Below are 12,379 nucleotides of genomic sequence, written 5' to 3'. Positions count from 1 at the left end.
GATTTTACAATACGATTCGCCAACGTTAATACAGATACAACGAGCGATTAACAACGCGATCATCATTAGCCGTCAAAACACATAACGATTTGTCTCGAAAGTAATATTTCAAGATTTTCACGTTCTTTTTAACGTCCTTGCGTGTTATGCTATTGAACTAACATTTGCACTAAAGAATTTGTCACTCAAAAGTATTTAAAGAATGATCGTGGAAAACAACACCGAGATTATACTCTTGTCCACCTTGTGATAACCGTTTTACTGAGAACTATGTGGCAATATATCGATCACCTATATATTGTATCAAAAATATGGCTACCTGATAGGAGCTCTGGCAACCTTATCGGCGCGATAACACCCTACATAGATTGGTTTGACTACCGCAAATCGTAACGTCAAAGGGGGGCCGAAATATAATCGAGTCTTATCGATCCCCGATGATGCAAAAGGCACGCATTTGCATAATTGTTTTTCCCTGTATTTATGCATTAAAATTACATTTCCACAAAATTAACTTTACTTTTTTATAATATATATAATTAATCCAGTTATTATCGTGAGGTTATAGATTGCAGGTACAACAGTTTTACGATTTAACATAATTTTAATTTTGTATGTAACATTAATTAAAACACGTTCCTGTTACATACATAGAGGAAAGCCCTTTATCATGAGGTAGTAGGTTTTCAACGTCCAAATTTAATTGCAAATCTTTTTTCGTAATGATTGCACGATCTAACAATCCAATTTTCCATGAAACAGATTTCACTCTAAGGCATTAGCAAAGCACCAAAGCAAAGCAGATTGCATATGTCTAAAATTTGGCGCATTGTTGCGCACGTGTCACTTACAGATTAAAAGTAAAAAAAATCTTTATCTGTCATCGCAATTTTATAAATCGCGAAAAAGAAAAAAAAAGGAGAAATTTATAGATTGCCGTATCTATCACGTGTAAAATGATTTTAAGATTTTAATGATTGATAGTGCATTACCAGGCTGGGATTTTCTACCAGGCTGTGGTGACGCAGCGTTATTTCAGTAAACACAAGCACATTTTTATTACCATTATCGATTATTTTCTAATTATGTTGTTTTGGTTATTGTACAATTATCCAGTTTCTCGTTGATCGATTCGGTATCAATACAGCACGTACGGATAATTGTAATTAAATTATCATCTGAAGTGCATTCCGACGTAAAATCGTGAAGATAAAGGAGAAATAAAAAATTCAGATAACAATGTTGTAAATGCATCGAATGCGAAACAGCGGCTCTCTAGAGAGCTAGTAATCGGCCAATTGTTGTTGCTACTCGATAGCCGGTTGTATCGTACAATTTGTTAATGACAAGAGACCCTCGAGGTGAAGTATCGGCGGCTTAACCGACAAGTACTACCGAACGGAGCTCGCTACGAGTGCACTTGATAAAGTAACATCGTTTCCCTCACTATCTGTATTTATTTATGCAGCAGTTCGCACAGATAAGCCAATCGTCGCGTCACGTAATATTAATTGCTGTAATTATCGGGAGGGACATCATCTCGCGTCGTAAAAAAAATTACGCTATCGTGAAAATCAGAGACGTTCGATAGCGATGAACATGGTTAATAATAGCGGTCCACGTTGGTGCAATTTAAGCGCGGAGCGTTAGACACCGTCGTGTAGTTTCTTGGTTAAATTTCCTGGACACTGTGACACCGTTTATCTGCCCATCCAGCACATCTATGACATATGGGTCTAATCTTAGCTTATCGCGGTTAAAGCGATAAGGGGCGGTTGTTGCGCGTCGCAAAAATGAACGCGCTCGCGATAACTCTAATAATTTTATGGATAGGTGGGGTAAAGAAATTGCGAGCGCCGTAATCGTAGCGTGTAAAAGATTGATATAATTTCGAGCGACGCAAAAATTTGTGCCTCGGAAGATAAGGGGTCGTAACGAGCTATCAATCATTTTGCGCGGTATTGATTTAGACTATTTTATCATCGGTTGCATATTATGACTTTTAGTTGATATAATAATGCAACAATCGTTCAGTAATCAACAATAAGAAGCCTGTTCGTATCGGATAAATAATTTATTATCGTAAGATCAATAGTGTCTACATTTAGTAATAACACTATACGATTTTTGTTAAATATTATTATACATTTACGAGGAAGGAAGAAAATAATTACAATTTGTCATAGCATATCAATAAAAGGTATAAAAATCATAAATTACACCGCTGCCGATCTTCGCGCATACTTTGCATTTTGATGATCGGAATAAAAATAAATAAAAATTACGGACGCGAAATTGGGAAATGACTGATAGGAAATGAATATGTAATAGTAATTATTTTGCTTCCATACGCGATCATCATCGATTGAGAAATGGGATCGTTTTAAAAAGGAATGTGGACGATGGCGCTAAATATTTATATTATATCGCCAAAAAAATATACACTCGTAATTCTAACTTAAATAAGAGGCTAAATTAAAACGATTAAATGTTAACGCATTTTAATTAGCGTGTAAAAGTACTTTTCTTATTTTGCTTTGCGCAACAAAATAGATTTTGAAAGTAGTACAAAGTCCTACATCTATCTTAACGTATAGTCTTTCTTTTACTAGACTAAAGAAGAGATCTAAAGTTTGCATATTATACAAGATTATACAAATATGCGCGTCAATACAAATCGAAGCTAATATCTACCGTCCCTGAATTATAAGATAATCGTCGCTACAGATGTTATTATACATATAAATGAATATATCCAAAAAGAATTGGTTCAACAACGTTTTTTTTGGAGATAACACGCAAACTTTAGCCATATTTTTGCACGCGCTGCGTTTTTTGCGCTACTATATCGAAGAAAGAACATTCATACATACAATTTATGATCACAATTACGTAATTGTCGGGGACAGATACCATGTTTCGTCTAAATACGATAATGTCTGCGTACTTTGAACGCAGCGCCGTGATTTAGTTGCAGTTACATCCGCTTGCCTACAAAGTTTTCAACGGCTATAGTAACTTATCGCTGAAGCAGATTCAGGAAAAAGATTGGCCGTCCAAATGGGGAATCACCCTAAGCACACTTTAAAGTTACGTCATCAGAATCAACGTCCAATTAATCTTGTGTCGTCTTTAATTATATCCGACGATATGTCGTTTTCAAGTGAACACGTGGATTTATTCTTAGAGCGTTCAGGAATAGCGTTACGTATTTCTTTTTCTTCTATCGCATCGTGCAAACTATAATTGCATTATTATAGAAAGAAGCACAATTGCGCTCGAGTAAACACGATACTGACGACGTACTTTGGACCAGTCATACTTTGGACAGTTACAGTTCAGACGAAACCTCCCAGAGAGACGCTAACGTTTAAGATTCGACGAGACGTCCGCAAACGTCTTAATTCGTCAAATAATTTTTTAGAGTAATGATTGACAAGCGATGGCGACGGAATCTCGATTTTTATTTAGATATGTGTCTTGATAGCCTGATATCTTTGTTATATCTTGGCGACTAAACGGACACAGATATCTTTCGTTCGAAATCATTTAATCTTCGACAATTGCGTAACTGTCAATGACGTTCGATACGGCACGATATTGTATCACCGATAATGATCTCTCGTTTCGAAGGGAAGCTTTCATTCCTTCCCTGCCCACCTCTTTTTCTTTAGCTCTTTTTTGTTTTGCTGTTGCTAATTAACTACTTTTTTTTACGGTTACCGTGACTCGTGCGCTTACCCTTGTGACATTTACTCATGTTTGTACTGCGCTTCTGCACGACTGCACCGTTGTTAGGCCCCCCGGGTGATTTTGATTCTGTTAAAAAAAGGGCGTTGATTTCTTAAAAGAAAATTGGAAGGAATAGATTCAAGCGAGGTAAATAAAAAAAACGATGCTATAGGAAAAACGAGCTAACTCATGCAAGTGCGTTTTAGTGTACCTGAAATCGTTGATGCTGAGATGAAACGTACTTCGCCATTGATAAACTCGGTTGTCTTTAAGATCTTTCTTGTGGCACGTTCTAAACAATTAATAATTTGAATATAATTGACTTTATTTATTTAAATAAATGATTATATATATATATATATAAATGCGCGATTATATGCGATATAACCTTTTATATAATATTTATTTCCGTGACGACTACCGGTGACCGAGTTTTTCGGTCGCTGGATCTTCCTAGATTTATTACAAGCTCATTGATGCCATTCATGCATAGAAAGAAATAGATGCTCAAAACTTCAAATAATGCAAACGCAGAATGTGCGCGTATCACTTTAGCAGGGCATAACGTTTAAGGGGATGCTGGAGTGATTATGCACTTTCTGCAACTTTTGCATCTAGAACTGTCAATTCATGAAAACATTTGTGTAATATACAAATTATGTGGCTTTTGTGTACAGACCGACTAGTTTCCATTAATCGGATTAGGTAACCTATAACCTATTCGAAGGAATAGAATTTTTGTTAGACCTCTAAACTTAATTTCAATGATACCATACGGTTCTCTGATTTACTCCGATTAGTGGAAACTATAGTGGACTATAGTTCATCCGTACACAAAAGCCACATCGTTTGTATATTACAAATGTTTTCATGAATTGGCAGTTCTAGGAGCAAAAGGTGCAAAAAGTGCGGAAACACCCCAATATCCTCTTAATATTATCATAGGATTATTTCGAAGTGGATTAAACATTGCACAGGAATATTATAAAACGAAAAAAGAGATTTTGTTCATCGATTTTTATTTACGGACATATCATAATTTATTTAATCGACATGACAGACAACCGTCTTACGTTCTTACGTTACAAGCGGAGTACAAAACGCACGAAGCATATTCAAATCGATGAATTCTACATGATCTAACCAATTGGATAACAAGATTGCTAGATTTAACTTTACAGGATTCCTCCTTCCGAGGACATCTTACATAATACGTTTACTAACGCGAATGAATTCCAAACGAGGAGGAGCACATTTCCATAGAACAATTAGCAACAATTGCAAACGACAAAATTAAAAAGTTCGGTCGTATCAAGACGCGCACGATTATACACTGAAGACCGCGAAGCTTTTTTATCTATATAATCACAATATATTTTATTGTTGCTATCGTTATATATTTTATACAAAATTTCAAGTGTCAAATCGGTTGTGCAATTATAACCGTATTCATCTCATTTATAGTTATTTAAATTTCTCTCTAATTTACAATAAACGATCAGTTAATAGACACAACCGATATACCGAATCTACAGCATAGCTTTTCCTATGAACATTTTCTGTGATGCCGGAAAATAGTTAAAGAAAGTAGTTACTTTTTAAAGCCGTACAAATGTATCTTTAAACAAATGTAAAATCGAATTATCTTCTCAATTGATTTACTATTGTATTTTACGATCGCGTCTATGTCGAGGAAGCGGATAAAATAATTTAAATAATTTAACAACAAAGAGCCGCGCAAATTTGAAAAATGAAAATTCTTAAGTAATGTCGAAATTTAATATTGCGTATATAATCGCATATAAAATAATATCTAAAATATTTACATATAAATTACATATAAATGCATATAAATTAATATCGCATATATTGTAAATATAATAACACGTGTAAAACAAGCAGCCTCGCGGATTGCAATGTTTTTGTTACATGTTTCTTTAATTAATTATTAATAACGTTAACGATCATTAATAATATTAATAAGGACCCATTGACACGCGCAACAATTTAACGCACATATTCGTCACGTGTGTTTGAAGCTATTGATCGTAAGTTAAAAAGCAACTACGACAATGCGAGCAAACGGAAAGGGCGAGGTAAAGACGAAAGCGAATGTACATGCAGCTAATGCACAAGCGCGGGTAAGAGCAACGTGATGTGACGAAAAGCCAGCTAGAGAGTTAGTGGTTGAGAGCCGCAGAAGATGTAAAACGCGTGGAGAATCACTTACGTTCGGCGATCGACACTGATGACACCGAGAATTCCTTCGGTGCGTCGTTGTCCGAGCTGATCGGCGAGTAAAAGGTCGGATCGCCTTCCTGACTGGATCTGTCGGGCGTATAACACTCTGGCGAGTCGATACGTTGCGAAACCGTGAGGTGATCTTCTACCTTGGCCGACGATTTCTAAATATGTCGAACAAGCACGTTGAACATTTACGTATTGCGTAAAGAACATCGTCCCTAAAATGCCATCAATGTTCTTCGATATCGACGTCGTGCCGCTCCTACCGCGTAAAGGTTTCATAGAGCGAAGGAGCATAGAGCGAATTTCATTTATATGCATATACACGGATATGAAATTTTGCTGCTTTAATTAATTTCATTGTATTGCATTTTTAATTTCGAATTATTGAGAAATATAGTACGGCTGAATTTATTTAAAAAACGCAAAGGCATCGCACGCTTACTTGGCTTGTGTGTGCGTTTACTCTCGTTTAGAGCGTAATTTCGTGTGAACGCGAGGCAGCCACGTATCGATAGGACCGACTTCTTTCATTTCTCATTCTTCATAAAGGCAATCCTAAAAGGCAGTTTTCGAGGTGTTTACCTTCCCATAAACTTCTGCCTCGTTGTCTTTCTGGTGATAGCAGGTTTGAGCTACTGCCGCAGCCTGCTCGACATTTAGAAACGGCTTGGTATAGTTTTTCACGGTCTTGTTGAGCGATATAGTGTCTTGAAGGATGTCGCGAACCTCAGTCTGGGACACGATGCTGTCGTCGCTGTTTTCGTCGCTGTTCTCGTCGCTGTTCTCGTCGCTGTTCTCGTCCTCGTCGCTGTTCGCGTCGTTCGAAAGGCAACCAGAGCTACGGTCGACCGGCTGAAAAGATGATAGCGAAAACGTGGCCAGATAAATATTTCCTATCGTACAAACGCACATACATGTGCAACGCCGGACTAAAAATATAAATGAAGCGAGCGGCGTATCGTCGTAGCCGCTACGGGCTATCTGTCGAAGAAGGGTCAAGTCACAGAGTTTTCTTCGAATCCGCAAATTGATTGTAAACGTAAAACGCCGCTCGAATTTAATGATAACGTCCAGGATGAGAACACGAATGTCGGATTTAAAAATATGAAACTTGGTCACTCACATTGTAATCCTCGTCGTCTTCGCTACACTCCAAAGCGAGTCGATCGATCTTCTCTATCAGAGTTTCCGTCTCCTCTTCCTCCGATTCGCTCGTTGAGTCTTTTACTTTCGCCGGAGAGTCCATCGATTCCATCACTGATTTTTCTTCCGATGTCGTCGTTACCTTAAAGAAATGTTTTATTGTTTTATCGAATACTGTTTTATATCATATAGAGGGTGAGTCGTAAAGGCTGTCCCAATCCCTTTTATCATAAGAGATGAATTACCGACCGCAACGGTAGCCAACTCGGGAAAAAATGGATAAAATCTCGTTCTACATGTCTCAGTCATGTAATATCTAATTATTTTCCGAGAAATGTAATTAAATATTACATGACTGAGACATGTAGAACGAGATTTTATCCATTTTTTCCCGAATTGGCTACAGTTGCGGTCGGTAATTCATCTCTTGTGGTAAAAGGTTGGGACAGCCTTTACGACTCACCCTGTATACTAGTTTCAGTATTGCGAGGATAATTCTTAAGTTTCATCGCGAATATATTTAAATTCACATTTACGATAATCTCAGATACTTTTCTCCCGAGATTTTTAATGTTGGACACGCACAGAATCCGCTGAAAGATATCAGTCTGTAGCACATTTAAACCTAATCGACAATGTGCTCTATGCGCCTAGAAACATTCTATTTTATATAAGCAAAAATTCTATTTTATATTAGCAAATCAAAACGCTTAAAAAATTAGTCGACAATTTACGATTGTACAATGTATAATGCACAATTTATCAACTTGCACAAACTTTTTATTTATTGGCTACAAAATAGACTGTTTCTAGACGCAAAGAACACATTGTAGATTTAACCTTTAGACACACAAAGACATGCTAACAAAAGAGCACTCAAACTTGAAACATTCGGTGAAGGGATAGAGATTACGATGTTTTTAGATAATTATAAAAAAGAATCAATCGACACACACAAAAAACAAATGTGCATCGAACACACGTGATTTACATTTACATAGGGTAAGACCAATGACGGATGCGTTCTACTTACTGGGTCGGGATCGAGGATGCTACTAACGTGAATTTTGGTGGGCGGTGGCGACATGGAAGATTTGGATGCATCCAAGCAGGATAAGCTCGACAAAGTCAAACGAATGGACCTGATCAGAGCCTTCTTGGCCTCGTTGATCGACGGTCTCTTGTCCTACACTCACCACCGAGACTATTATCGTGCTAATTTTATTATCTTTCTGCAGTCGTTGCTACGTTTTACCAATAAACAAAACGCGCGGCTTACCTTGACCTCGTACTTCTCTTTGTTGATTACGGCGTCCAGATGCCTGCGACATATCTGCACGAATTTTACCTGCCGAAAAAGTGTTTAGAGGATTACAATGAGTTGAAAAATTGAAGGCGAATAAAATACAGCAAATAATACTTGACGAGTTTCAAAATTACTTGGACGTTTTTCTATAATGGAAAAATCAACGTGACACGAAGCTTGATTCCGCTGATCTTTAAGTTGTCCTTTTTAAATTAACGCGAATGATGCTAATGTTAAATCCTGAATTACGTGCAGATCAACGAACCATTCCACTCGGTGTGATTTTAGGGTAACCCAATATTACACCACCTATATTCGCAGTCACTCTGATCACACGCAGCAACACTAAGCTCGGTAAGAACAAGAGCCATGGCAATGGTCTCACGAGTTCCGGTTTTCCCGAGTCTTTCCGGGTCGCCTGATCTGAAATATCGATCATCTCAAATGTCGATCTCGGTCTCCGAGCAAATTAACTCTCGTCGTTTAAATAACACGCAAATCGCACCTCCGCTGAATTCCTGTCTAGGTAGACTCCATTCCGCACACTTCTCCACAACCCACAGGAAATTGTTCATGAGTTTCAGCACTGACTGGCCCAATCTGCTTTGCAACACTACTGAGCTTAGGTATCTCAGTTCCACCCAAATATAACTTTCTTGCGGTGCCTCGTTGACTGCCTAACGACACGAGTGAACAATAATTTGCTCGATCAATCGGACGTTCGCTCGGATATTTATACAGAAACTAATTTTCGAATGCTTACTGTCTTTGACGAACGTGCCATGGCCATGTTTATATCGGAAGTAAATCAATACCTAGAAAGATATTTCAGACAGCATAAATTGGTTTGTTCGCGATAATTATCAATTTAATTCTAAGACGATAGAGTAAGAATGCAATCTCAAATAAAGAAATTACAACCGTTGTAGTGCACAACAAAAACAGGACAACACTCGCGAAAATAAACCGGTCGATTTTTATCGAAAAGAATAAGCGCCCTTCTTTATCATAAAGGTTTTTTTCTTTAATAATGGAATTTAAGTGTTAAAGTATATTTATTCAGAGACAAAAGTGTCGTTAACAGTAATTGATTTAACATATTTCCGATATGTTATTCCGTTCGTTTTCCACCAACTGTAAGCGAATGTTTAATAAGATTCGGATGTTTCTGTAAAATGCTCGCGTATCCCGGGAACGTGTTTTGCAATGGATCCGAGTTATGTTTAGACGGAGACAGCACGATGATGGTCCGTGGTCAGAGCATGTGAATAAAAATTTTCCCCCATTAAATCTCAATGACTCAAGTTAAGTCCTAATGACTCAGAAATGCAAAATAGACAATGAAGAAAGCGACGACGATAAATTATTATCAGGAAGGCACGACCTCGGCTTATCAGGCGGAACGCCGAAAGAAATTAGCAGCGTATTCTCGTCGCAAAACACAATATGCACACGAACACTGACAGAGACGAGTTTAGTGTCTCACCGAAAAATATCCAGAAAAGCTACGTTTTATGGATTTTTTATCACGCGGTGTTAATCTATGCGCGTAGTTTCTCCTGAAGTATTCGTGTCATGTTTATATGTTACACCAGCGATATTTATTATATTTACACTTTCAGTAATTTTTATGATTTCAACTAAACAAAATCAATTTTTAAATTTCAAATATATTTGACAATAAACAAGTTGAGACCTAAATTATTTAAATATTTGCAATTTTTAAGTATTTTAATTTGTCCGTATCTGCTGGTTTATTTGCATAAATGGGAAAATTTTTTTTACAAACTTATAAACGAAGACGCTCTTTGCTAAATGTCCTCGATATGTACAAATCCACGTCAGAAATGAACCGCGTGCATGCCACAAGTGCAAACGATATACAAGTAAAAATAATGTGCTGACTGAGCTTTATCAATGATATTTTTCTCGCCTGTAAAATTTTGTAATTTAACCGATAATGACAATTTAACGTAGTTTTCCTCTCGCGAGTCAAATAAATAATTGGCTCAAATGATATTGATAGGGCGCTACAGAATAATTTGTGGTGACGAATGATGAAAACATTTTAGGGAGTTATGTGTACGTTAAAACAAAATGCTAATGTATTTAATTGCGTAATTTTAATTTGTTCTGAATTCCAATACTGAATCTTTATCATAAAATTTATGATATATAAAATGGATTGACAAATGGATGTATAATAATTTAATATATTGACTAATGGACGTATAATAATTTAACGGATTGATTAATAGTTAGACTTTTTAATCGTAGTCGATGTGATGTAACAGAACTTGAACTTTAGATTGGCTAAGTGGTCGATATTATTAACAGATTGGCGCAGTTAAAATTTCTCGAAGATAATCGCTCTAAATTTTTCATATTTCAGGATGTGATCTGAGAGCAAAGTTTAGACAAATTGCAGACATGCGATTAGGAACGTAACATTTTATACATAATGTATGTGAAATTTTACTTGGTCTCTTCTCAATTTCGGAAAATTAAATAGTAGGCAACTGTGCGTTTACATTACACGCCGGGCGATAAGTAAAAATTATGTCTGTGCGCTGTCTAGTAAAAATCTTAACTATCTGTTGTCTTACTCACTCGCTTACACGAGCAAATGTCCGTTATCGTAGTCACGATGTTTGTCTTTTTCGACTTTTATCGTGTTTTCGTTTGATTCGTGTGTAGTAGGTCCTCTTGACCGTCAAATCTTGCTGCCTATCGGCACAATATAAGAGAAAAAGAAATAGTTTTTTCCGTCGAACACACACGTAGTGAGCGCGTGTTTCTACTGACGCACGAATAATCCAGGAGAATGTGAGATCTTTCAGTTGTATTATTTCAACCGTTTTGAACAGAACCGCCGATTGTCATAATTTAGACATTTTAATAGCGTAATCGGTTATTCTTTAAAGTATATTTTACTAAATTGTGTATCTTTCGGGGGGGAAATTACGTAAAAATTATTCGACAGCACAAACCACCGAGGAGCGTTTTCAGGACATCCTTAGAACATTCTATATCCTAAGGACGTTCGAAAGAAACAGTACAAATTCCTTGGAGATTTGTACGGCTCTTCTAGGCATTCTCTTATTGTATTGATATTCGTAATTATATTATTTGATGATCAACAAGAGTGACGAACTTTCTTGCAAACGCAGCAATTAGAGAACGAGAGAAATTACAACTCCATAAATAGTGAAAAATAAAACTTTATCGCGGCTGGAAATCGTTTATCTCTTTTCCGTGGATGAACTAACACACTGGAATTCGCGTCAAAACATCATTATTTGTCAAAATATAGCACACTGTTGACTGCCGAATAATTCGCTACGCGTGTTTAGAATGTCGGGTCAGAAAGGGCAGAGTTTGAAATAGCATCTTACACTGGTCAATACACAAGTCTCCAGTTGATTTCGATGCTATTTGGCTACAAATCACAGAAAGTCTTATGAAATAATTACTTTTTCAGCCTCATAAAAATTAGCAGATATAATCTTTCTTAATATATCGCATAACAATCTGCTTAAAGCGCAGAATAATAGGAAACTTTCCCAGTTATTGATACGTTTCTTCGATATATAAATGATTTTTGCAACCTGCCTTTAAACACTAACTTCAATTACCTCGTTGCAAATATAAAGACTGAATAGAGAATTGTCGTCGCTACTGCTCCTGACTGTGATCCTCGTCGCAATCACCTGCTAGAACGGTGTCCTTAGCGGCCGCTAGCGGAAGCTGTACTCCGAAACAGTACTCAATCACGCGCGAACGGAGCCGACACTTTCGTGACTGTGAGATGTTGAGCGCACACTGAGAAAGCAGAAGTTTCACGCACAGTAACGTAACAATGATCGTGAAAGCGGCGTCTTACATGTAAGGGCCCGCAGCAATTTTTGGAGAAGAGAATAAAGCCTGCGGAGCAATGGAAATGATGCGTTT

The 12,379-nt window shown here is 37.1% G+C and overlaps 1 protein-coding gene across 5 annotated transcripts; it reads right to left on the bottom strand.

The window, feature by feature from the left end:
- Positions 1 to 2,059: 2,059 nt before the first annotated feature.
- On the bottom strand, positions 2,060 to 12,279 carry LOC105568619 (acidic repeat-containing protein-like). 5 transcript variants are annotated; one of them, XM_012024430.1, is made up of 11 exons: positions 12,041 to 12,279; positions 9,192 to 9,243; positions 8,934 to 9,105; positions 8,694 to 8,851; positions 8,402 to 8,470; positions 8,156 to 8,308; positions 7,103 to 7,264; positions 6,562 to 6,831; positions 5,963 to 6,137; positions 3,944 to 4,024; positions 2,060 to 3,819 (listed from the first exon to the last, which is right to left on the bottom strand). In XM_012024430.1, the coding sequence occupies exons 2-11, from the start codon at positions 9,216 to 9,218 to the stop codon at positions 3,704 to 3,706; spliced, it is 1,383 nt and encodes a 460-aa protein (XP_011879820.1). In that variant the 5' UTR covers positions 9,219 to 9,243; positions 12,041 to 12,279; the 3' UTR covers positions 2,060 to 3,703. The 5 variants fall into 5 exon arrangements, with proteins under 5 accessions (XP_011879820.1, XP_011879821.1, XP_011879819.1 ...); XM_012024431.1 differs by having other exon boundaries at positions 8,183 to 8,308; positions 12,064 to 12,279; XM_012024429.1 differs by having other exon boundaries at positions 12,064 to 12,278.
- Positions 12,280 to 12,379: the final 100 nt, after the last annotated feature.

The sequence above is a fragment of the Vollenhovia emeryi genome, unplaced genomic scaffold (assembly GCF_000949405.1).
Source record: "Vollenhovia emeryi isolate VEMERY1.0 unplaced genomic scaffold, V.emery_V1.0 DF939128.1, whole genome shotgun sequence".
Lineage (NCBI taxonomy): Eukaryota > Metazoa > Arthropoda > Insecta > Hymenoptera > Formicidae > Vollenhovia > Vollenhovia emeryi.
The sequence above is the reverse complement of the archived record's forward strand: the minus strand, read 5'-3'. Positions and strand labels throughout refer to the sequence as shown.

Coding starts and splice junctions, on each gene's coding strand:
- LOC105568619 (XM_012024430.1), bottom strand. CDS start 9,218: ATGGCCATGGCACGTTCGTCAAAGACA. Junction 6,138..6,561: donor AGGCAGAAGTTTATGGGAAG/GTAAACACCTCG, acceptor CGACATATTTAG/AAATCGTCGGCCAAGGTAGA. Junction 3,820..3,943: donor CTCAGCATCAACGATTTCAG/GTACACTAAAAC, acceptor TTTTTTTAACAG/AATCAAAATCACCCGGGGGG.